At 39.3% G+C, this 27282-nt stretch overlaps 1 protein-coding gene across 2 annotated transcripts in view; it reads right to left on the bottom strand.

The window, feature by feature from the left end:
* Nucleotides 1–27282, bottom strand: part of PFKFB1 (6-phosphofructo-2-kinase/fructose-2,6-biphosphatase 1) — a 185919-nt gene that overhangs the window by 23844 nt on the left and 134793 nt on the right. The window contains exons 5-7 of one of the 2 annotated variants that reach the window (XM_049872606.1): nucleotides 19971–20064; nucleotides 1124–1190; nucleotides 24–98 (exon numbers count right to left, since the gene is read on the bottom strand). In XM_049872606.1, the coding sequence (XP_049728563.1) occupies nucleotides 24–98; nucleotides 1124–1190; nucleotides 19971–20064 (236 nt within the window). The remainder of the gene's footprint in view (nucleotides 1–23; nucleotides 99–1123; nucleotides 1191–19970; nucleotides 20065–27282) is intronic. The other variant, XM_049872607.1, reaches the window with a different exon arrangement.

The following is a 27282-nucleotide window of genomic DNA, read 5'->3' as shown; positions in this document are numbered from 1 at the left end:
AAAGAGTGGGAATATTATTGTACCTTGTAACCATGTTCTTTAGCAAACTGAAGAATCAGTGACCGCCGTTCTCTGGTAGTGTTGGTGGCGTCAAAAACCTAAAGGTAGGTGATGAGATTGGCTTACTCTGAGTCTGGCACTGACAGAGCGCCTACTCTTTGTCCATCCCTGTGCTAAGTGGAGGGCTTTCAGAAGGGGTAGAATTTGAACAGGGTCTCAAAGGATAGGAAGTATTTGGAACTGACTTATGTCAATTTAAAAAGCACTCATTGAGCCCAGAACTGCACCCAGATCCTGTGGGTAGAGAACAAGTGTGGATTACTAGGGCCATTTTATATGTGAAGTAACTGAGGACTAGAGAAAGAACTTATCTTGACCAAAGTCACTGACAGAGCAGTTAAGGCTCCTTTCTTATCACTTCGGAGGTCCTCAAGAACAGAAAACAACTTTCTATACTCAATATCTTAGATGGGACTTTTTGCTTATTTGAAGATCTCTTCTCACGTTAGAATTTGTAAATCCTACCCCAAGACTCTATAAGATTAAATTGACTAGATGCTTACGTAAATCACTAGAACTCAAAAATATACGTACTGCAGTCTAGTATGGAAACCCTGGTGGCATAGTGGTTAAGTGCTACGGCTGCTAACCAAAGGGTCAGCAGTTTGAATCCACCAGGCACTCCTTGGAAACTCTATGGGGGAAGTTCTACTCTGTCCTATAGGGTCACTATGAGTTGGAATTGACTTGATGGCACTGGGTTTGGTTTTGGTTTTTGGTTGCAGTCTAGTATGGTCCCACTGAACTCTTGGGGGTGGAGCAGTAGAGCATAATGTTTAATAAAAGTGTGGACTCTGGAGCTACACAACCTAGGTTTCAGCTCTGGCCCTGCTTCTTACACCCTGCGCCACCTTGGAAAATTATTTAATCTTTCTGTGCCTCATTTTTTCTGGGCTATAAAATGGTATATAATAAAAAACCTATCTCAATGGACAGGGTGAAATTAAATTATTAGTACACGCAAAGTGCTTAGAGTAATGCATGGCATGTGGTAAATGATCAGTGCACATTAGCTGTTCTTCATCCCAGCAGAAACCAGAGGAGAAAATGCAAAGTCATTTACCGCAACATGGCCTTCCTCATGGCTGAGATAGTCATGGACATCCTTCAGGGCTGCCAGGGCACACTGCCTGAATAAGACCAAGAAAGAAACAGAGACCTATCCTGCCACCCCACCCCCACCCCATGACGGATTCCTCCATTTTTTTCTGCATTATCTTCTGAATCATCTCACATATGTCCTACATTAATTTATGCATCTATCAAACACCTACACAAGGTGTCTTATGCTCTAGGTACCATACCAAGCACAGAAAGGTCACACAGTTGAGCAAGGCTCTGTGTGCACAGCTTAGGAGCGGGAATAAAGTGACATGTTCACGAAAAGGTGACTAATAATAGAAACCATAATATTAAGGGCTCCAACCTTGGGCTAATGGAGCTCAGGCTGAACTGATTTATGAATAATGGTAGAGCCTGAATATATGATCTGTGAAATAGAAGGCATTCCTGGCATGGGGTACAGTGAAAACATAGCTGTGACGGTGGCAATGTATTTATACATTCAGCAAAAATCTCTTTGGAGATTATTCTTTACTAGGATAAACATACCACCATTTGTCTGTCAGTTTGTCATCCTGTGGTGGCTTGTGTGTTGCTGTGATGCTGGAAGCTATGCCACTGGTATTTCAAAGACAAGCAGGGTCACTCATGGTGGGTAGATTTCAGTGGAGCTTCCAAACAAGACAGACTAGGAAGAAGGACCTAGTGGTCTACTCCTAGAAGAACTGACCAGTGAAAACCTTATGAATAGCAGCAGAACACTGTCTGATATAGGCCCGAAAAACAAGCCCCTCAGGTTGGAAGGCACTCAAAATATGATTGGGGATGAGCTACCTCCTCAAAGTAGCATTGACCTTAATGATGTGGATGGAGCAAAATTTGGGGGACCTTCATTTGCTGAGATGGCATGACTCAAAATGAGAAGAAACAGCTACAAACATCCATTAATAATCAGAACACGAGATATATGAAGTACGAATCTAGGAAATTGGAAGTTGTCAAAAATGAAATGGAATGCATATTTAACAGCCTAGGCATTAGTGAGCTGAAATGGACTGGAATTGGCCATTTTGAATCAGACAATCATATGGTCTACTGTGCCAGAAATGACAAATTGAAGAGGAATGGCATCACATTCACTGTCAAAAAGAACATTTCAAGATCTATCCTGAAGTACAATGCTGTCAGTGATAGGATAATATCTATATGCCTACAAGGAAGACCAGTTACTATGACTACTATTCAAATTTATGCACCAACCACTAATGCCAAAGATGGAGAAAGTGAAGAATTTTTGCCAAATTCTGCAATCTGAAACTGATCAAACATACAATCAAGATGCATTAATAACTACTGATGATTGGAATGTAAAAGTTGGAAACAAAGAAGAAGGATTGGCAGCTGGGAAATATGGCCTTGATGATAGAAACAACGCCAGAAATCCCATGATAAAATTTTGCAAGACCAACAACCCACTCCTTGCAAATACCTTTTTTCAACAACATAAATGACAACTGTACATGTGAATCTTGTCAAATGGAATATACAGGAATCAAAATGACAACATCTGTGGAAAGAGATGATGGAAAACTCAATAACATCAGTCAGAACAAGGACAGCAGTTAACTTTGAAACAGACCATCAATTGCTCATATGCAATATCAAGTTGTAGCTGAAGAAAATTAAAACAAGTCCATGAGAGCCAAAGTACTACCTTGAGTATATCCCACCTGAATTTGGAGACCATCTCAAGAACAGATTTGACACATTGAACACTAATGATGGAAGACGAGATGAGTTGTGGGATGACATCAAAGATATCATACATGAAGGAAGCAAAAGGCCATTACAAAGACGGGAAAGAAAGAAAAGACCAAAATGCACGTCAGAAGAGACTCTGAAACTTGCTCTTGAATTGCGTGGGTGGAAGAAATGATTAAATAAAGGAGCTGAATGGAAGATTCCAAACAGCAGTTTGAGAAGACAAAGTATTATAATGAAATGTGCAAAGACGTGGGATTAGAAAACCAAAAGGGAAGAGCACTCTCAGCATTTCTCAAGCTAAAGAACTAAAGAAAAAAATTCAAGCCTCGAGTTGCTATTTTAAAGGATTCCATTTATGGGCAAAACATTGAATAACACAGGATGCATCAAAAGAAGATGGGAGGGAGGCGGGGCCAAGATGGAGGACTAGGTGGACGCTACCGCGGATCCCTCTTGCAACAAAGACTCAGAAAAACAAGTGAATCGATCACATACATAACAATCTACGAACCCTGAACAACAAACACAGATTTAGAGACGGAGAACGAACAAATACGGGGAGGCAGCGATTGTTTTCAGAGCCTGGAGCCAGCGTACCAGTCAGCGGATTTTCTGGAAAAACTAGTTTCCCAGTGATGGCTTGGAGACAGCAGTCCATATCAAACCACATAAAGAAGCAGACCATGACAGCTTCTCCAACCCCCCCAAGCAAAAGAATCAAAATCTTTCCCAATTGAAGATACAATCCTGGAATTATCAGATACAGAATATAAAAAACTAATTTACAGAATGCTTCAAGACATCACAAACGAAATAAGGCAAACTGCAGAAAAAGCCAAGGAACACACCGATAAAACTGTTGAAGAACTCAAAAAGATTATTCAAGAACATAGTGGAAAAATTAATAAGTTGCAAGAATCCATAGAGAGACAGCATGTAGAAATCCAAAAGATTAACAATAAAATTACAGAATTAGACAATGCAATACGAAGTCAGAGGAGCAGACTCGAGCAATTAGAATGCAGACTGGGACATCTGGAGGACCAGGGAATCAACACCAACATAGCTGAAAAAAAATCAGATAAAAGAATTAAAAAAAATGAAGAAACCCTAAGAATCATGTGGGACTCTATCAAGAAGGATAACTTGTCAGTGATTGGAGTCCCAGAACAGGGAGGGGGACAGAAAACACAGAGAAAATAGTTGAAGATCTCCTGACACAAAACTTCCCTGACATCATGAAAGACGAAAGGATATCTATTCAAGATGCTCATCAAACCGCATTTAAGATTGATCCAAAAAGAAAAACACCAAGACATATTATCATCAAACTAGACAAAACCAAAGATAAACAGAAAATTTTAAAAGCAGCCAGGGATAAAAGAAAGGTTTCCTTCAAGGGAGAATCAATAAGAATAAGTTCAGACTACTCAGCAGAAACCATGCAGGCAAGAAGGGAATGGGACGACATATACAGAGCACTGAAGGAGAAAAACTGCCAGCCAAGGATCATATATCCAGCAAAATTCTCTCTGAAATATGAAGGTGAAATTAAGATGTTTACAGATAAACACAAGTTTAGACAATTTGCAGAAACCAAACCAAAGCTACAAGAAATACTAAAGGATATTGTTTGGTCAGAAAACCAATAATATCAGATACCAGCACAATACAAGGTCACAAAACAGAATGTCTTGATACCAACTCAAATAGGGAAATCACAAAAACAAACAAATTAAGATTAATTAAAAAAAAATAATAATACACATAACAGCGAATCATGGAAGTCAATAGGTAAAAGATCACAATAATCAAAAAGAGGGACTAAATACAGGAGGCATTGAACTGCCAGATGGAGAGTGATACAAGGCGATATAGAACGATACAAGTTAGGTTTTTACTTAGAAAAATAGGGGTAAATAATAAGGTAACCACAAAAAGGTATAACAACTCCATAACTCAAGATAAAAGCCAAGAAAAACGTAACGACTCAACTAATATAAAGCCAAACACTATGAAAATGAGGATCTCACAATTTACTAAGAAAAACGTCTCAGCACAAAAAAGTATGTGGAAAAATGAAATGGCCAACAACACACATGAAAAGGCATCAAAATGACAGCACTAAAAACTTATTTATCTATAATTACGCTGAATGTAAATGGACTAAATGCACCAATAAAGAGACAGAGAGTCATGGACTGGATAAAGAAACACGATCCATCTATATGCTGCCTACAAGAGACACACCTTAGACTTGGAGACACAAACAAACTAAAACTCAAAGGATGGAAAAAAATATATCAAGCAAACAATAAGCAAAAAAGAAGAGGAGTAGCAATATTAATTTCTGGCAAAATAGACTTTAGACTTAAATCCACCACAAAGGATAAAGAAGGACACTATATAATGATAAAAGGGACAATTGATCAGGAAGACATAACCACATTAAATATTTATGCACCCAATGACAGGGCTGCAAGATACATAAATCAAATTTTAACAGAACTGAAAAGTGAGATAGACACCTCCACAATTAAAGTAGGAGACTTCAACACACCACTTTTGGAGAAGGACAGGACATCCAGTAAGAAGCTCAATAGAGACACGGAAGACCTACTTACAACAATCAACCAACTTGACCTCATTGACTTATACAGAACTCTCCACCCAACGACTGCAAAGTATACTTTTTTTTTCTAGCGCACATGGAACATTCTCTAGAATAGGCCACATAATAGGTCATAAAACAAACCTTTGCAGAATCCAAAACATCGAAATATTACAAAGCATCTTCTCAGACCACAAGGCAATAAAACTAGAAATCAATAACAGAAAAACTAGGGAAAAGAAATCAAATACTTGGAAAATGAACAATACCCTCCTGAAAAAAGACTGGGTTATAGAAGACATCAAGGAGGGAATAAGGAAATTCATAGAATGCAACGAGAATGAAAATACTTCCTATCAAAACCTCTGGGACACAGCAAAAGCAGTGCTCAGAGGCCAATTTATATTGATAAATGCACACATACAAAAAGAAGAAAGAGCCAAAAGCAGAGAACTGTCCCTACAACTTGAACAAATAGAAAGTGAGCAACAAAAGAACCCATCAGGCACCAGAAGAAAACAAATAAAAAAAATTAGAGCTAAACTAAATGAATTAGAGAACAGAAAAACAATTGAAAGAATTAACAAAGCCAAAAGCTGGTTCTTTGAAACAATTAACAAAATTGATAAACCATTGTCTAGACTGACTAAAGAAATACAGGAAAGGAAACAAATAACCTCAATAAGAAACGAGAAGGGCCACATCACAACAGAACCAAATGAAATTAAAAGAATCATTTCAGATTATTATGAAAAATTGTACTCTAACAAATTTGAAAACCTAGAAGAAATGGATGAATTCCTGGAAAAACACTACCTACCTAAACTAACACATTCAGAAGTAGAACAACTAAATAGACCCATAACAAAAAAAAGACATTGAAACGGTAATCAAAAAACTTCCAACAAAAGAAAGCCCTGGCCCGGACGGCTTCACTGCAGAGTTCTACCAAACTTTCACAGAAGAGTTAACACCACTACTACTGAAGGTATTTCAAAGCACAGAAAATGACGGAATACTACCCAACTCATTCTATGAAGCCACCATCTCCCTGATACCAAAACCAGGTAAAGACATTACAAAAAAAGAAAATTATAGACCTATATCCCTCATGAACATAGATGCAAAAATCCTCAACAAAATTCTAGCCAATAGAATCCAACTACACATCAAAAAAATAATTCACCATGATCAAGGGGGATTTATACCAGGTATGCAAGGCTGGTTTAATATCAGACAAACATTAATGTAATCCATTACGCAAATAAAACAAAAGATAAAAACCACATGATCTTATCAATTGATGCAGAAAAGGCATTTGACAAAGTCCAACACCCATTTATGATAAAAACTCTTACCAAAATAGGAATTGAAGGAAAATTCCTCAACATAATAAAGGGCATCTATGCAAAGCCAACAGCCAATATCACTGTAAATGGAGAGAACCTGAAAGCATTTCCCTTGAGAACGGGAACCAGACAAGGATGCCCTTTATCACCGCTCTTATTCAACATCGTACTTGAAGTCCTAGCCAGGGCAATTAGGCTAGACAAAGAAATAAAGGGCATCCGGATTGGCAAGGAGGAAGTAAAGTTATCACTATTTCCAGATGACACGATCTTATACACAGAAAACCCTAAGGAATCCTCCAGAAAACTACTGAAACTAATAGAAGAGTTTGGCAGAGTCTCAGGTTATAAAATAAACATACAAAAATCACTTGGATTCCTCTACATCAACAAAAAGAACATCAAAGAGGAAATAACCAAATCAATAACATTCACAGTAGCCCCCAGGAAGATAAAATACTTAGGAAAAAATCTTACCAACGATGTAAAAGACCTATACAAAGAAAACTACAAAGCTCTACTACAAGAAATTCAGAAGGACATACTTAAGAGGAAAAACATACCTTGCTCATGGATAGGAAGACTTAACATAGTAAAAACGTCCATTCTACCAAAAGCCATCTATACATATAATGCACTTCCGATCCAAATTCCAATGCCATATTTTAAGGGGATAGAGAAACAAATCACCAATTTCATATGGAAGGCAAGAAGCCTCGGATAAGCAAAGCATTACTGAAAAAGAAGAAGAAAGTTGGAGGCCTCACTCTACCTGATTTCAGAAGCTATTATACAGCCACAGTAGTCAAAACAGCCTGGTACTGGTACAACAACAGGCACATAGACCAATGGAACAGAATTGAGAACCCAGATATAAATCCATCCACATATGAGCAGCTGATATTTGACAAAGGCCCAGTGTCAGTTAATTGGGGAAAAGATAGTCTTTTTAACAAATGGTGCTGGCATAACTGGATATCCATTTGCAAAAGAATGAAACAGGACCCATACCTCACACCATGCACAAAAACTAACTCCAAGTGGATCAAAGACCTAAACATAAAGACTAAAACGATAAAGATCATGGAAGAAAAAATAGGGACAACCTTAGGAGCCCTAATACAAGGCATAAACAGAATACAAAACATTACCGAAAATGATGAAGAGAAACCCGATAACTGGGAGCTCCTAAAAATCAAACACCTATGCTCATCTAAAGACTTCACCAAAAGAGTAAACAGACCACCTACAGACTGGGAAAGAATTTTCAGCTATGACATCTCCGACCAGCGCCTGATCTCTAAAATCTACATGATTCTGTCAAAACTCAACCACAAAAAGACAAACAACCCAATCAAGAAGTGGGCAAAGGAGATGAACACACATTTCACTAAAGAAGATATTCAGGCAGCCACCAGAGACATGAGAAAATGCTCTCGATCATTAGCCATTAGAGAAATGCAAATTAAAACTATGATGAGATTCCATCTCACACCAACAAGGCAGCCATTAATCCAAAAAATAAAATAATAAATGTTGGAGAGGCTGCAGAGAGATTGGAACTCTTATACACTGCTGGTGGGAATGTCAAATGGTACAACCGCTTTGGAAATCTATCTGGCGTTATCTTAAACAGTTAGAAATAGAACTACCATACAACCCAGAAATCCCACTCCTCGGAATATACCCTAGAGATACAAGAGCCTTCACACAAACAGATATATGCACACCCATGTTTATTGCAGCTCTGTTTACAATAGCAAAAAGCTGGAAGCAACCAAGGTGTCCATCAACAGATGAATGGGTAAATAAATTGTGGTATATTCACACAATGGAATACTACGCATCAATAAAGAACAGTGACGAATCTGTGAAACATTTCATAACATGGAGGAACCTGGAGGGGATTATGCTGAGTGAAATTATTCAGAGGCAAAAGGACAAATATTGTATAAGACCGCTATTATAAGATCTTGAGAAATAGTAAAAACTGAGAAGAACACATACTTTTGTGGTTACGAAGTGGGGAGGGAGGGAGGGAGAGGGTTTTTTACTGATTAATCAGTAGATAAGAACTGCTTTGGGTGAAGGGAAAGACAACACTCAATACATGGAAGGTCAGCTCAATTGGACTGGACCAAAAGCAAAGAAGTTTCCGGGATAAAATGAATGCTTCAAAGGTCAGCGGAGCAGGGGCGGGGGTCTGGGGAACACGGTTTGAGGGGACTTCTAAGTCAATTGGCAAAATAAGTCTATTATGAAAACATTCTGCATCCCACTTTGAAATGTGGCGTCTGGGTTCTTAAATGCTAAGAAGCGGCCATCTAAGATGCATCAATTGGTCTCAACCCACCTGGAGCAAAGGAAAATGAAGAACACCAAGATCACACGACAACTAGGAGCCCAAGAGACAGAAAGGGCCACATGAACCAGAGACCTACATCATCCCGAGACCAGAAGAACTAGTTGGTGCCCGGCCACAATCAATGACTGCCCTGACAGGGAGCACAACAGAGAACTCCTGAGGGAACAGGAGATCAGTGGGATGCAGACCCCAAATTCTCATAAAAAGACCATACTTAATGGTCTGACTGAGACTAGAGGAATCCCGGCGGCCATGCTCCCCAGACCTTCTGTCGGCACAGGACGGGAGCCATCCCCGAAGACAACTCATCAGACATGAAAGGGACTGGTCAGCGGGTGGGAGAGAGACGCTGATGAAGAGTGAGCTAATTATATCAGGTGGACACTTGAGAGTGTTTTGGCAGCTCTTGTCTGGAGGGGGGATGGGAGAATAGAGAGAGAGGGAAGCTGGCAAAATTGTCACGAAAGGAGAGACTGAAAGGGCTGACTCAATAGGGGAAGAGCAGGTGGGAGTACGGAGAAAAATGTATGTAAACTTATATGTGACAGACTGATTGGATTTGTAAACGTTCACTTGAAGCTCAATAAAAGTTAATAATAATAATAAAAAAAGAAGATGGAAGGAATACACACAGTAACTGTACCAAAAAGAATTGGTCAGGAAGGCAGGGCCAAGATGGTGGAATAGACAGACGGTTCTGGTGAGCATTCTTACAACAAAGACCTGAAAAAACAAGTGAAATGAGAATATTTATGACAAGCTAGGAGCCCTGAATATCAATGGCAAGGTTAGAAAATAAACTGAGGGGCAGGGGGAGGAAGAGACAGTTCGGAAGTGGAGAGAAGGTACTGGACCAGAATCATCGGGAGCCCTCAAGCGCCATTCCTGGGAGCAGCTGTGGTGGGCCAGTACTAGCATTCAGCTGCATTTTCCTCAGAGAGAAGAAGCCAGCCACACAGCCTACTCACACCTCTGGAACCAGAGAAGACCGGCGCTCTCGGCCAAAGCTAAGTACTTGAGTATATTTTACTGCTCCCCCCGCCCCCACCCTGCTACCAAGCTGGCTTCAGTGGCTGATTTCCCCGGGTTTGAGATAGGCCCTGTTGAGCACCTAGAGCCATCCTCCCAACCTGGGAGAAGGAATAAATTTGCAATTAGGGGAAAAGATAATTTGCCAGCTCCACTAACCAGGGGAGCTCAGGACAAGAGTGGCTTCTATCCAGGCATAAACAGTCCATGGACTTTGAGTACCTTTCCCCTCTGCATGGACCTGTGTGGGCCTATTTCATGAGAAAAAGCTCTTGCTGGCAAACTACAACTGTTTCAGCTGTGCGGTGGAGAAGTGTGTATTTGATGGTTGACATTGCTTTGCCTCTTAAACAGGGTCCTCGCCTACCCACATCAGGGGCATAAGGACTGGTGGCTCCACTCAGGTCACCCAGCCACCTGTGACAGGGGTCCAAGGATAACTGTTACCTCCCAGTCCTTACAACCAAAAACATCAGGTGCCCATGGTCCGTCTGCAGAACCTACCCACCTGTACGCTCTAGGGAACGGGGTCATTCTTTCCTCAGAGATGCCTGGGGGATGATTCTCAGCCCCCTGACTTGTTCAGAGTGTGACACCCTGCTGCAACCAGATACCGGTACCTACACCAATCACCCCTTCCCTCTAAGACTGTAGGACAGAGCCTATACTACAAACTTGATGATCAGCTACCTGGACACCTGAGCTGAATTCATAGAAAAAAAGTGAATGACCCCCTAGACTGATATACCTGATAAAAGCTCTAGCCATCTGGTGACAGGACATCACAGCTCCAAAGGTGAAAATAATCAAGCCAGCTCACTCAAGCAACCCATCTGGGCATATCAAAACAAAACAAAACAAAATCAAGAAGCTGGGATACAGTGAGCAAACATAAAATAAACTACTACAATAACCTATAGATGGCTCGAAGAAAAAAGTCAATATCAAGTCACAGAAAGAAACAGACCATGATCGCCTCAATAAGCTCTCAAAACAAAGAATCAAGAGTTCTCCTACATGAAAGTGCATTGCTGGAATTACCATAGGCAGAATATAAAAGAACCCTTCAAGACATCAGGAAGGAAATCAGGCAGTATGCAGAACAAGCCAAGGAACACACAGATAAAGCAGTTGAAGAAATGAAAAAGATTATTCAGGAATATAATGAAAAATGTAATAAGCTGGAAAAATCCATAGACAGCAACTAGAAATTCGGAAGATTAACAATAAAATTACACAAGTAGACAACTCAATAGAAAGTCAGAGGAGCATAACTGAGCAAGTGGAAGGCAGAATTTCTGAACTCGAAGATAAACCACTTAGCACCAACATATTTGAAGAAAAATCAGATAAAAGAACTTAAAAAAATGAAGAAACCTTAAGAATCATGTGGGACTCTATCAAGAGAAATAACCTACGAGTGACTGGAGTACCAGAAAAGGGAGGGATAACAGAAAAAACAGAGAGAATTGCTGAAGATTTCCTACCAGAAAACTTCCCTGATATCATGAAAGATGAGAAGATATCTATCCAAGATGCTCATCAAAATCCACATAAGGTAGATTTTAAAAGAAAGTCACCAAGACATATTATAATCAAACCTGCCAAAACTAAAGATAAAGAGAGAATTTTAAGAGCAGGTAGGGATAAACGAAGTCACTTACAAAAGAGAGTCAGTAAGAATAAGCTCAGACTACTTAGCAGAAACCATGCAAGCAAGAAGGCAATGGAATGACGTATATAAAAAATTGAAGGAAAAAAAAATTGCCACCCAAGAATCATATATTCGGCAAAACTCTCTCTCAGATATGAAGGTGAAATGAGGATATTTCCAGATAAACATAAGATTAGGGAATTCATAAAAACCAAACCAAACCTACAAGAAGTAGTAAAGAGAGTTCTTTGGTTAGAAAATCAATAATATCAGGTAACAACCCAAGACAAGAACACTGGGCAGAGCAATCAGAAGTCAACCAGACAGAGAAGTCATAAAAATAAATCAAGATTAAAAAACGCTCAAAGCAGGGAAACAGCGATGTTATTATGTAAAAGAAGACAACATTAAAACAATAAAGAGGGACTAAGTTTTTTTTTTTTTTAAGAAATGTAGTCATAGATCTTCCATATGGAGAGGAAGACAAGGCAATACAAAAAAATAAAAATTAGGTTTAAATTTAGGAAAATAGGGGTAAATAAAAAGGTAACCACAAAGGAGACAAACTATCCTACACATCAAATAAAATATAAGAAAAAAATAGAGACTCAGCAGAAACAAAATCTACAACAACAAATATGAGGAAAGGACAATATATAAAGATAATCTACTCAGCACATAAAATTAAGTGGGAATAAGAAACTGTCAACAACACACAAAAAAGGACATCAAAATGATAGCACTAAATTCATACCTATCCATAATTACGCTGAATGTAAATGGACTAAATGCACCAATAAAGAGACAGAGAGTGGCAGAATGGATTAAAAAACACGATTTGTCTATATGCTGCCTACAAGAGACACACCTTAGACTTAGAGACACAAACAAACTAAAACTCAAAGGATGGAATAAAACATATCAAGCAAACTACAAACAAAAAAGAACAGGAGTGCTAATATTAATTTCTGACAAAATAGACTTTAAAATTAAATTCATCATAAAGGATAAGGAAGGGCACTATAATGATTAAACGGACAATATACCAAGAAGATATAAGCATATTAAATATTTAGGCACCTAATGACAGGGCTGCAGGATACATAAAACAAACTCTACCAACATTGAAAAGTGAGATACACGGTTCCACAATAATATTAGGAGAGTTCAACACGCCACTTTCAGTGAAGGACAGGACATTCAGAAAGAAGCTCAATAAAGATACGGAAGATCTAAATGCCACAATCAACCAACTGGACCTCGTAGACATATACAGCACACTCCACCCAACAGCAAGCAAGTATACTGTCTTTTCTAGTGCACATGGAACATTCTCTAGAATAGACCATGTATTAGGTCATAAAGCAAGCCTTAGTAGAATCAAAACATTGAAATATTACAAAGCATCTTCTCTGACCATAAGGGCATAAAAGTAGAAATCAATAACAGAAAAAGCAGTGAAAAGAAATCAAACACTTGGAAACCGAACAATAAAAAAAAACAATACCCAGCTCAAAAAAGACTGGATTATAGAAGACATTAAGGATGGAATTAAGAAATCTATAGAATCCAATAAGAATGAAAACACTTCCTATCAGAACCTCTGGGACACAGCAAAAGCAGTGCTCAGAGGTCAATTTCTATCAGCAGATGCACACAAACAAAAAGAAGAAAGGGCCAAAACAAAGAATTATCCATGTAACTTCAACAAATAGAAAGAAACAAAAGAAATGCTCAGGCATCAGAAGAAAACAAACGATAACAATTAGATCAGAACTAAATGAAATAGAAAACAGAAAAACAATTGAAAGAATTAACAAGACTAAAAGCTGGTTCTTTGAAAAAATTGACAAATTTGATAAACCATTGGCCAACCTGACAAAAGAAAAACAGGAGAGGAAGCAAATAACCTGAATAAGAAATGAGATGGGTGATATTACAACAAGCCCAACCAAAATTAAAAGAATCATATCAGATTACTATGAAAAATTGTACCCTAACAATTTGAAAACCTAGAAGAAATGGATGAATTCCTAGAAACACACTACCTACCTAAACTAACACAAACAGAGGTAGAATAACTAAATAGAGCCATAACAAAAGAAGAGATTAAAAAGGTAATCCAAAAACTCCCAACAAAAAAAAAGCCCTGGCCTGGACAGCTTCACTGCAGAATTCTACCAAACTTTCAGGGAGGAGTTAACACCACCACTACTAAAGGTATTTCAGAACATAGAAAAGGACAGAATACTCACAAACTCATTCTATGAAGCCAGCATACCCCTGATACCAAAATCAGGTAAAGACACCACAAAAAAAGAAAATTACAGACCTATATCCCTCATGTACATAGATGCAAAAATCCTCAACAAAATTCTAGCCAATAGAATTCAACAACATATTAAAAAAATAATTCACCATGACCAGCTATGCAGGGATGTTTCAACATTAGAAAAAAAATAAATGTAATCCATCATACAAATAAAAAACAAGAATTACATGATTTTATCAATTGATGCAGATAAGGCATTTGACAAAGTTTAACACCCCCTCATGATAAAAACCTCAGCAAAATAGGAATAGAAGGAAAATTCCTCAACATAATAAATGGCATCTATACAAAGCCAATAAATAGCCAATATCATTGTAAATGGAGAGAGCCTGAAAGCATTCCCCTTGAGATCGGGAACCAGACAAGGATGCCCTTTATCACCACTCTTATTCAACATTCTGCTGGAGGTCCTGGCCAGAGCAATTAAGGTAGATAAAGAAATAAAGGGCATCCAGATTGGCAAGGAAGAAGTCAAAGTATCTCTATTTGCAGATGACATTATCTTATACACAGAAAACCCTAAGGAATCCTCCAGAAAACTACAGAAACTAATAGAAAAGTTCAGCAGAGAATCAGGATACAAGATAAACATACAAAAATCAGTTGGATTCCTCTACAGCCACAAAAAGAACATTGAAGAGGAAATCACCAAATCAATGCCATTTGCAGTAGCCCCCAAGAAAATAAAATACTTAGGAATAAATCTTACCACACATGTAAAAGACTTAAACAAAGAAAACTACAAAAACACTTCTACAGGAAACCAGAAGAGACCTACACAAGTGGAAAATACATACCTTGCTCATGGATAGGGAGTCTTAACATTATAAAAATGTCTGTTCTACCAAAAACGGTCTAAGGATTCAATGCAATTCCGATCTAAATTCCAAAGACATTTTTTAATGAGATGGAAAAACAAATCACCAACTTCATATGGAAGGGAAAGAGGCCCTGGATAAGTAAAGCATTACTGACAAAGAAGAAGAAAGTGGGAGGTCTCACTCTACCTGATTTTAGAACCTATTATACTGCAGCGGGTATTATACTGCAGCGGGTATTATACTGCCACAGGAATCAAAAGAGCCTGGTACTGGTTCAACAACAAATGTATAGACCAATGGAACAGAATTGAGAATCCAGACATAAATCCATCCACATATGAGCAGCTGATATCTGACAAAGCCTCCAAAATAGTTAAATGGGGAAAAGACACTGTTTTCAACAAATTGTGCTGGCACAACTGGATATCCATCTGCAAAAAAAATGAAACAAGACCCATACCTCACACCCTGCACAAAATGAACTCAAAATGGATCAAAGACCTAAATATAACATCTAAAATGAAAAAGACCATGGAAGAAAAAATAGGGACAATGTTAGGAGCCCTAATACATGGCATAAACAATATACAAAACATTACGAACAATGCAGAAGAAAAACTAGATAACTGGAAGCTCCTAAAAGTCAGCTGTGAGTAAAAACATTACCCACAGATTGGGAAAAAGTTTCTAGCTATGACATTTCTGATCAGCGCCTGATCTCTAAAATCTACATGATGCTGCAAAAACTCAACTACAGAAGGAAAAATAACCCAATTATAAAATGGGCGAAATACATGAACAAACACTTCACTACAGAAGACATTCAGGTAGCTAACAGACACATGAGGAAATTCTCACGATCATTAGCCATTAGAGAAATGCAAATCAAAACTACAATGAGATTCCATTTCACTCCAACAAGGCTGGCATTAATCCAAAAAACAAAATAATAAATGTTGAAGAGTTTGTGGAGAGACTGGAACAGTTATACACTGTTGGTGGGAATGTAAAATAGTACAAACACTTTGGAAATCAATTTGGCACTTCCTTACAAAGCTAGAAATAGAACTACCATACAATCCAGCAATTGCACTCCTTGGAATATATCCTAGAAACATAAGAGCCTTTACATGAGCAGATATATGCACACCCATGTTCATTGCAGCACTGTTTACAATAGCAAAAAGATGGAAGCAACCAAAGTGCCTATCAATGGATGAATGGTTAAATAAGTTATGGTATATTCACACAATGGAATACTATGCACCGATAAAGAACGGTGATGAATCTGTGGAAGATTTTATCACATGGAGGAACCTGGAAGGCATTATGCTGAGTGAGATTAGTCAGTTGCAAAAGGACAAATATTGTATAAGACCACTATTATAAGAACTTGAGAAATAGTTTAAACAGAGAAGTATATATTCTTTGATGGTTATGAGCAGGGGGAGGGAAGGAGGGTGGGAGAGGGGTATTCACTAATTAGATAGTAGATAAGAAGCAATTTAGGTGAAGGCAAAGGCAACACAAAATACAGCCAAGGTCAGCACAACTGGACTAAATCAAAAGTAAAGATGTTTCCTGAATAAACTGAATCCTTCGAAGGCCAGCATAGCAGTGGATGGATTTTGGGGGCCATGGTTTCAGGGGACATCTAAGTCAATTGGAGAGTGGCGTCTGGGGTCTTAAACGCTAGCAAGCGGCCATCTAAGGTGCATCAATTGGTCTCGACCCACATGGACCAAAGGAGAATGAAGAACACCAAGGATACAAGGCAATTATGAGCCCAAGAGACAGAAAGGGCCACATGAACCAGAGACTACATCATCCTGAGACTAGAAGAACTAGATGGTGCCCGGCTACAACCAATGACTGCCTTGACAGGGAACACAACAGAGAACCTCTGAGGGACCAGGAGAGCAGTGGGATGCAGACCCTAAATTCACGTAAAAAGATCAGACTTAATGATCTGACTGAGACTAGAAGGACCCTGGTGGTCTTGGACCCCAGACCTTCTGTTGGCCCAAGACAGGAACCATTCCCAAAGCCAACTCTTCAGACAGGGATTGGACTGGACAATGCAATGGAGAGGGATGCTGGTGAGGAATGAGCTTCTTGGATCATGTGGACACTTGAGACTATGTTGGCATCTCCCCCCTGGAGGGGAGATGAAAGGGTAGAGGAGGTTAGAAGCTGGTGGAATGGACAGGAAAAGAGAGAGTGGAGGGAGGGAGTGGGCTCTCTCATTATGGGGAGAGCAATTGGGAGTATGTAGCAATGTGTATATAAGTTTTTGTGTGAGTGACTGACCAGATTTGTAAACTTTCACTTAAAGCACAATAAAAATTAAAAAAAAAAAGAATTGGTCAGTGTTCAACCATTTCAGGAGCGGGCATATGATCAAGAACTGATGGTATTGAAGGAATTGACGGAATACCAACTAAGATGTTTCAACGAACAGATGCAACACTGGAGGTGCTCACTCACGCTTGCCAAGAAATTTGGAAGACAGCTATCTGGCCAACTGTCTGGAAGAGATCCTTATTTGTGCACATTCCAAAGAAAGGTGATCCATCAAAATGCAGAAATTATTGAACAGTACCATCATTAATACCACACACAAGTAAAATTTTGCTGAAGATCTTTCAAAAGTGTTTGAGCAGTACATCTACAGGGAACTGCCAGAAATTCAAGCCAAATGCAAAAGAGGATGTGGAACAAGGGATATCATTACTGATGTCAGGTGGATCTTGGCTGAAGGCAGAGAACACTGGAAACCTGTTTACCTGTGTTTTATTGACTATGCAAAGGCATTTGACTGTATGGATCATAACAAATTATGGATAACATTGTGAAGAATACGAACCTGTACATAGACCACAAGGCAATCATTCAAACAGAACAAGGGAATAGTATGTGGTATAAAATCAGGTAAGGTATGCATCAGGGCAGTATCCTGTCACCATACTTACTCAATCTGTATCTCAGCAAATAATCTGAGAGGCTGGCGTACATGAAGAAGAATGTGGCATCAGGATTGGTGGAAGGCTCGTTAACAACCTGCAATACGCATATGATAAAGCCTTGCTTGCTGAAAGCAAAGAGGACTTGGAATACTTACTGATAAAGATCAAAGACTACAGCCTTCCATATGGATTACATCTTGTCTTAGGCTGGGTTCTCTAGAGAAGCAAAACCAGTAAAGTGTATACTTATATAAAATGAGAGATTTATATCAAAGAAATGGCTCACATGGTTCTTAGATGCTGTACGTCCCCAGTCCATGGGTCAAAAAAGAAGATTCTCCCAATTCATGTAGCCACAGGGGATGGCAAACCCAAGATCAGCAGGCTGGAAAGCAGGGGTCTTACAGAATTCTGCTGATTCAAGAAGCCACAGGGACTGGTGAACCCAAGGTCAGCAGGCCAGAGAGCAGGGCTGTAGCAAGCTGTGAAGACTGAGAAATCTCAAGTTCGTCAGGCAAGTTGCTAGTTCAAGCCCCAAGAACCAGAGCAAGAGCCAGCTGCAAGATCTAGAACAAGAAAAAGCCACTGCAAGGCAAGCAGGAAGGAACTAGGAGGAGGAGGGTGGAGAGATGACGGCTGAGGGGGCAGTGAGCTGCCACAGGCCTGGACCCCACTGGTATCACTCAGCAGATTCTATTATGGTATCATGGATCACATATCAGGTTTCATAAGGATGTGATCACAACATTACGCAACTGCCAATACACTGAGAATCATGGCCCAGCCAACCTGACACATAATCTTAACCATTACACACCTCAACACAAACAAAACAAAAATCCTTACAACTGGACCAATAAACAACATCATGATAAAAGGAGAAAAGATTGAAGTTGTCAAGGATTTCATTTAACTTGGATCCACAATCAATGCCCATGGGAGCAGCACTCAAGAAATTAAACAACATATTTCATTAGGCAAATCTGCTGCAAAAGACCTCTTTAAAGTGTTAAAAAGCAAAGATGTCACTTTCAGGACTAAGGTGTGCCTGACCCAAGCCATGGTAACTTCAACTGCCTCAGATGCATGCAAATGTTGGAAAAAAAAAAAGATGTCACTTTTAGGACTAAGGTGTGCCTGACCCAAGCCATGGTAACTTCGACTGCCTCATATGCATGCAAAGGTTGGAAAATAAAAAAGGAAGACCAAAGAAGAATTGATGCCTTTGAATTATGGTGTTGGCAAAGAATATCGAATACACCATCGACTGCCAGAAGAATGAGCAAATTTGTCTTGGAAAAAGTACAGCCAGAATGCTCCTTAGAAATGAGGATGGCAAGACTTCATCTCACATACCTTGGACACGTTATCAGGAGGGCAACTGTTGCTGAAGAAGGGTGTCATGCTTGATAATGTAGAAGGTCAATGAAAAAGAGGAAGACCCTCAATGAGCTGGATTGACACAGTGGCTGCAACAATGAGCTCAAGCATAGCAACGATTGTGAGGATGGTGCAGGACCGGGCAGTGTTTTGTTCTGTTGTGCATAGGGTCACTATGAGTCAGACCGACTTGACCACACTTAACAACAGGATGAACCTATGAATCAAGAAATGAGACCCAGGCTCTGCTATGGAATACTCAGAGTCTAGTAGTAGAGAGAGACCTTCAGGTTGAATGAATGAGACTGAAGAAACTGGAGTGGGCCAGTCTTAAGTGCTAGGCTGAGAAGTTTCTACTCTCTCCTGTACAAAGTAGGGCACTGTTAAAGGTTCTTGAACAACGATGGGCATAACCAGAAACAGGCATTGGGCAGGGTGGTGGAAAGGCTGTCCCAACCACCCTTTAAGGGTCTAGAGGGCCTCCTCCCTGATCAAGGTTGCTCTGCCCCACTACACCAATATCTGAACAAAGGCGTCCCTCTGCCAGGGAGCAGCTCCCAAAAGGCTGAATACTTACTTCCTGATTAATTGGGCCTCCATGTTGTCTGGGAGAAAGAATTCATAGTTCCTGTAGCTCACTGCTTCTCTTCGATACTGGCCTAAATTAAACACTGAAAGCAGGGGGCCACCAGTGAAAAGGTTGGGAGGGTCCCAGTGGGACCTCAGAGGTGAAAGGAGGTAAAATTTGTAGCTACATAATGTACTTATAAGAACACAAATTATGACCACCAGATGATTTTTTCCTCACAACAACCTTGCAAAGTAGGAATGACCATTTCCATTTTACAAATGAGGAAAGTTGATATAGGAAGTAACTTTCACAATTAGTAAATGGGGAGCTGGGACTCAAATCCAGGCCTGTTTGACTCCAAGCCTACTTTATCATGAACCCCAACACTTTTTTTCCCATATATGTACCTGTATGTATATATGTACATGCATGCATATATGTGTATTTTATGTATATATGGAAACCCTGGTGGAGTAGTGGTTAAGCGCTACGGCTGCTAACCAAGAGGTCAGCAGTTCGAATCCGCCAGACGCTCCTTGGAAACTCTATGGGGCAGTTCCACTCTGTCCTATAGGGTCGCTATGAGTCGGAATCGACTCAACAGCAGTGGGTTTGGTTTCTATATATATATATATAGAAATGCTGCCATTTCAACATTTTTTACACGTACAGTTCAGTGACATTAATTACATCCATCATATTGTGCAAGCATCATCACAATCCATTTCCAAATTTTTCCATCGACCCTTAACATAAGCCCAGTACCCCTTAGGCAATGACTCCCCCTTTCCTCCTCCCTCCAGCCCCTGGAAAGCACTAATAAATTGTAGTCTGTATACATTTGCCTATTCTAGATATTTCATATAAGCAGGATCATATAATATTTGTCCTTTTGTGACTAACTTATTTCACTCAGCATAATGTTTTCAAGGTTCATCCATGTCATATCGAGACTTCATTTTTCTCTATGGCTGAGTAATATTCCATGTATGTACTACATGTTTGTCCATTTATTTGTTGATAGACGTTTAGGTTGTGTTTTTTTATCTATTTTGAATAGTGTTATAATGGACATCAGTGTACAAGTATGTTTGTATTCCTGATTTCAGTTCTTTTGGGAATATATCTAGAAATGCAATTACTGGATCTTATGGTAATTCTATGTTAACTTTTTGAGGAACTGACAAAATCTTTTTGTACCATTTTACTATCCCACCAGCAATGGATGAGTGTTCCAATTTCTCCACACCCTTATCATCTCATGTTGTTTTGTGTGTGTGTGTGTGTGTTTTAATCATAGCAATCTTAGTGAGGGTCAAGTGGTATCTCACTCTGATTTTTTTTTGCCTTTCCCTAATGACTAACGAAGGAGTCCTAGTGGTGCAGTGGTTAAGCACTCACCTTGCTAATTAAAGGATGACAGTTTGAGCCCACTTAGCTGCTCCATGAGAGAAGGATGTGGCAGTCTGCTTCCATAAAGATTAAAGCTTTGGAAACCCTGTGACGCAGTTCTACTTTGTTCTATAGGGTCATTGTGAATCAGAATTGACTCGATGGCTATGGTTTGCTTTTGGTTTTTTGGCATATCTTTGTTGTCCCTTATTTCCTCTAATACTGACACATTTTGTGTTTTACTGATTTTTTTATAATAATTTTTATTGAGCTTTAAGTGAACGTTTACAAATCAAGTCAGTCTGTCACATATAAGCTTATATACACCTTACTCCTTACTCCCACTTACTCTCCCCCTAATGAGTCAGCCCTTGCAGTCCCTCCTTTCATGACAATTTCGCCAGTTTCTAACCTTCTCTACCCTCCTATCTCCCCTCCAGACAGGAGATGCCAACACAGTCTCAAGTGTCCACCTGATATAATTAGCTCACTCTTCATCAGCATCTCTCTCCTACCCATTGTCCAGTCCGTTCCATGTCTGATGAGTTGTCTTCGGGAACGGTTCCTGTCATTGGCCAACAGAAGGTTTGGGGACCATGACCACTGGGATTCCTCTAGTCTCAGCCAGACCATTAAGTCTGGTGTTTTGAGAATTTGGGGTCTGCATCCCACTGATCTCCTGCTCCCTCAGGGGTTCTCTGTCGTGCTCCCTGTTAGGGCAGTCATCGTTTGTGGCCGGGCACCATCTAGTTCTTCTGGTCTCAGGATGATGTAGTCGCTGGTTCATGTGGCCCTTTCTGTCTCTTGGGCTCATAGTTATCGTTTGACCTTGGTGTTCTTCATTCTCCTTTGCTCCAGGTGGCTTGAGACCAATTGATGCATCTTAGATGGCCGCTTGTTAGCATTTAAGACCCCAGACACCACTTTTCAAAGTGGGATGCAGAATGTTTTCATAATAGAATTATTTTGCCAATTGACTTAGAAGTCCCCTTAAGCCATAGTCCCCAAACCTCCGCCCTTGCTCCGCTGACCTTTGAAGCATTCAGTTTATCCCAGAAACTTCTTTGCTTTTGGTCCAGTCCAGTTGAGCTGACCTTCTGTGTATTGAGTATTGTCCTTCCCTTCACCTAAAGTAGTTCTTATCTACTAACTGATCAGTAAATAACCCTCTCCCGCCCTCCCTCCCTCCCCGCCTCATAACCACAAAAGTATGTGTTCTTCTCAGTTTATACTATTTCTCAAGACCTTATAATAGTGGTCTTATACAATATTTGTCCTTTTGCCTCTGACTAATTTCACTCAGCATAATGCCTTCCAGGTTCCTCCATGTTATGAAATGTTTCACAGATTCGTCACTGTTCTTTATCGATGCGTATATGCCATTGTGTGAATATACCACAATTTATTTAACCATTCATCCGTTGATGGACACCTTGGTTGCTTCCAGGTTTTTGCTATTGTAAACAGAGCTGCAATAAACATGGGTGTGCATATATCTGTTTGTGTGAAGGCTCTTATTTCTCTAGGGTTATTGAAAAAAATTTTTTTTTTTTTTTTTTATATTCCGAGGAGTGGGATTTCTGGGTTGTATGGTAGTTCTATTTCTAACTGTTTAAGATAACACCAGATAGATTTCCAAAGTGGTTGTACCATTTGACATTCCCACCAGCAGTGTATAAGAGTTCCAACCTCTCTGCAGCCTCTCCAACATGTATTATTTTGTTTTTTGGATTAATGCCAGCCTTGTTGGAGTGAGATGGAATCTCATCGTAGTTTTAATTTGCATTTCTCTAATGGCTAATGATCGAGAGCATTTTCTCATGTATCTGTTAGCTGCCTGAATATCTTCTTTAGTGAAGTGCGTGTTCATATCCTTTGCACACTTCTTGATTGGGTTGTTTGTCTTTTTGTGGTTGAGTTTAGACAGAATCATATAGATTTTAGAGATCAGGCGCTGGTAAGAGATGTCATAGCTGAAAATTCTTTCCCAATCTGTAGGTGGTCTTTTTAGTCTTTTGGTGAAGTCTTTAGATGAGCATAGGTGTTTGATTTTTAGGAGCTCCCAGTTATCTGGTCTCTTTTTGTCATTTTTGGTAATGTTTTGTATTCTGTTTATGCCTTGTATTAGGGCTCCTAACGTTGTCCCTATTTTTTCTTCCATGATCTTTATCGTTTTAGTCTTTATGTTTAGGTCTTTGATCCACTTGGAGTTAGTTTTTGTGCATGGTGTGAGGTATGGGTCCTGTTTCATTTTTTTTGCAAATGGATATCCAGTTATGCCAGCACCATTTGTTAAAAAGACTATCTTTTCCCCAATTAACTGACACTGGGCCTTTGTCAAATATCAGCTGCTCATATGTGGATGGATTTATATCTGGGTTCTCAATTCTGTTCCATTGGTCTATGTGCCTGTTGTTGTACCAGTACCAGGCTGTTTTGACTACTGTGGCTGTATAATAGGTTCTAAAATCAGGTAGAGTGAGGCCTCCCACTTTCTTCTTCTTTTTCAGTAATGCTTTACTTATCCGAGGCTTCTTTCCCTTCCATACAAAGTTGGTTATTTATTTCTCCATCACATTAAAAAATGTCATTGGAATTTGGATCGGAAGTGCGTTGTATGTATAGATGGCTTTTGGTAGAATAGACATTTTTACTATGTTAAGTCTTCCTATCCATGAGCAAGGTATGTTTTTCCACTTAAGTAGGTCCTTTTTAGTTTCTTGTAGTAGTACTTGTAGTTTTCTTTGTATAGGTCTTTTACATCTTTGGTAAGATTTATTCCTAAGTATTTTATTTTCTTGGGGGCTACTGTGAATGGTATTGAATTGGTGATTTCCTCTTCAATGTTGTTTTTGTTGATGTAGAGGAATCCAAGTGATTTTTGTATGTTTATCTTATAACTTGAGACTCTGCCAAACTCTTCTATTAGTTTCAGTAGTTTTCTGGAGGATTCCTTAGGGTTTTCTGTGTATAAGATCATGTCATCTGCAAATAGAGACAATTTTACTTCCTCCTTGCCAATCCGGATGCCCTTTATTTCTTTGTCTAGCCTAATTGCTCTGGCTAGGACCTCTAGCACAATGTTGAATAAGAGTGGTGATAAAGGGCATCCTTGTCTGGTTTCTGTTCTCAAGGGAAATGCTTTCAGGCTCTCTCCATTTAGAGTGATGTTGGCTGTTGGCTTTGTATAGATGCCCTTTATTATGTTGAGGGATTTTCCTTCAATTCCTATTTTGGTGAGAGTTTTTTTTTTAATCATAAATGGGTGTTGGACTTTGTCAAATGCCTTTTATTGATTTTTTTTTGTAGTGAACTATTTTGATTCTCTTCTTCCCTTTTGAGTGTTTGTTTTGTTTTTGTTTTTAGATATTTTCTTTGTGGTTACCACGTGTATTACATTTAACATCTTACATTTATAACAACTTGGATTAAATTTATTCCAATTTAACTCAGTAACCTTTGAAATCTGTAAATGTATACTGTTTTCCCCCACCCCATTTATGTTGTTATTATCACGAATCACATCTTTATGCATCATGTGTCCTGCAGCATACATTTATACTTATTTTTATGCACTTGTCATTTTAAAGCATGAAGGACATAACCACTAGAATTACCAAGAAAAATACCTTAAAACTTACCATTATATACCTACTCTTGTAATTACCTGTAAAGGAGTTTTTTTTTTTTCTATCTACAGCTTCAAGTTATTGTCTAGTGTCCTTTCTTTCCCATCTGAAGGACATCCTTTAGCGTTTTTATAAGGCAGGTCTACTGTTATAAACTCTGTGAGCTTTTATTTGGGAATGTTTAATTTTGTCCTCATTCTTGAAGGATAGTTTTTTTTAATTTTGCTTTAGATGAAGGTTTACAGAGCAAATTAGTTTCTCGTTAAACAATTAATACACATATTGTTTTGTGACATTGATTGACAACTCCACTACCTTTCAACACTCTCCCCTTCTCGACCTTGGGTTCCCCATTATCAGCTTTCCTGTCTTGAAGGCCAGTTTTGCCAGATATGGTATTCTTGGCTGACAGTTCTTTTTTTCCAGCATTTTAAATATGTCATTAATTGCCTTCTGATCTCCAAGACTTGTGAGAAGAACACCGTGTTTCAGTATTTATGTTTGGTTTCTTTTTATGTGTCTATTTTTTTATTTAAAGTCTCATTTTTTTCATGCATCATTTTCCTGATTTTCTTTAGCTCTTTATATTTTCCTTTAAATCTTTGAGCTTGCTTAATATTGTTGTGTTATATTCTTCCAATCTGTTTACTATTTGGGCCTCCATAAGTACAAGTTCTCTCTCTTCATCTTGTTCACTTGAATGGATCATCATTTCCAGTTTGTGGCCTTGTAATTTTTTTGTTGAAAGTAGGACATTAAAATTTTACAAGGTGTTAGCTTTCTCAAGTCTCCTGAGTGTTTAGTGTTTTCAACAGCACTACTTTCTGCAAGAAACTCTTAGATGAGCAGAGCCTGCAGGCTTTGCTTACCATTTTCTTTCCCTTTCTGTGGCAACTCCATTTCAGTCCAGACCAAGGGTTCCGTCTCTCGGAGGCTCCCAAACAGAACAGAAAACATACTCTAGTCGATTCATCCTCCAGGGGGCACAGATTTGTCTTTGGTTATCGCTCCCTCCTCTGCTACATGATGGTTGTTTCCCTCCAGACCAAGTTTGCAGTCCTTTAGTGCCTCACAAACTGGTTAGAAAAGCCACACTAAATGAACCATCGTCTGGTGGGTGTAGCCCTCAGTCCTGATCGCTGCTCCCTCCCCAACTCTGTGAGGGCTCACTTATCTTGGAGTCAGAGATAGAGGCCTGTCACTATGCTCAGGTGAGCAATGGGCCAACAGGGACTGTGGCAGCCATCTGTCTGGCACGCTGGGAGGGTGAGGTGCAGTTATACCCTGAATGGAGCACCAGGGAGATCTGATCTGTTTATATCAAAGCTAGAGATCAGGACCCTTCCCTGTGTACAGGTGAGCCATGTGTTGCCTGGAGGAGTGGGCTCTGCTGTAGCCATCAGTTGCGAGTCACTGTAGCCATTCATGATGGCTTCCAATTTGTAAGGCTGGGTATGGGGGGGTGGAGACATTGGAAAAAGCTTTTTTTCTACCATAACAGATTTGTTGTTGCCTTGGGTCTGTCTGCAGCTCCTTGCAGCTGTCTTTTGTCCACCATTTTATAGTCCCTCAGGGCTGAGCAGATTTTTTCTCATTGCATTTCTTGGTGCATATGTGGAGAAGGTTGGGAACGTAAATCTGCTTGTGCAGTTATCTTCTCAGAATCCCCACATACTACATTTTTATACATTATGTCCCCCGTGGCAAAAGTTTATACTTATTTTTTATGCATTTGTGAGCATAAAGTATGAAAAATGTAACAACTAGAATTACCAAGCAAAAATATCTTAAAACTACCTTTAATGGAGATATTTTTTCTATGTACAGCTTTGAGTTAATGTCTAAAATGTCTAGTGTCCTTTTTTTCATATGAAGAGCTCCTGTTAGCATTTCTTGTAGGTCATGCCTAGTGGTTACAAACTCTCTCAGAATTTGTTTATCTGGAAATGTCTTAATTTCCCCCTTATTCTTGAAGGACAGTTTTCCAGATATAGAATTCTTGGTTGTCCAACACTGTTAATGCTTTACTCCATTGGATAGATAAGGAAGCTGTGATCCAGGGGGTAAAAACAATAATCAAGTGTCAAACAGTAAATGAGGTAGTGGCAGAATCATATTGGGCTTTCTGAATCCTAGTCCAATGTTCTTTCATTTCTCTGTATCATGAGGGAGAGCCTAAATTTGCTGCCCTCTCTAGGTCATTCCCATTTGTAATGGTGAAATACTAGAGAGGAGGGAAGAAAAGGAGGAGAAAGCAGATAAGCAGCTGAAGAGGTAAGTCATATTTCACTCATTCA

The sequence above is a fragment of the Elephas maximus genome, chromosome X (assembly GCF_024166365.1).
Source record: "Elephas maximus indicus isolate mEleMax1 chromosome X, mEleMax1 primary haplotype, whole genome shotgun sequence".
Classification (NCBI taxonomy): Eukaryota; Metazoa; Chordata; class Mammalia; order Proboscidea; family Elephantidae; genus Elephas; species Elephas maximus.
This window is presented reverse-complemented; position numbering and strand designations above follow the sequence as displayed.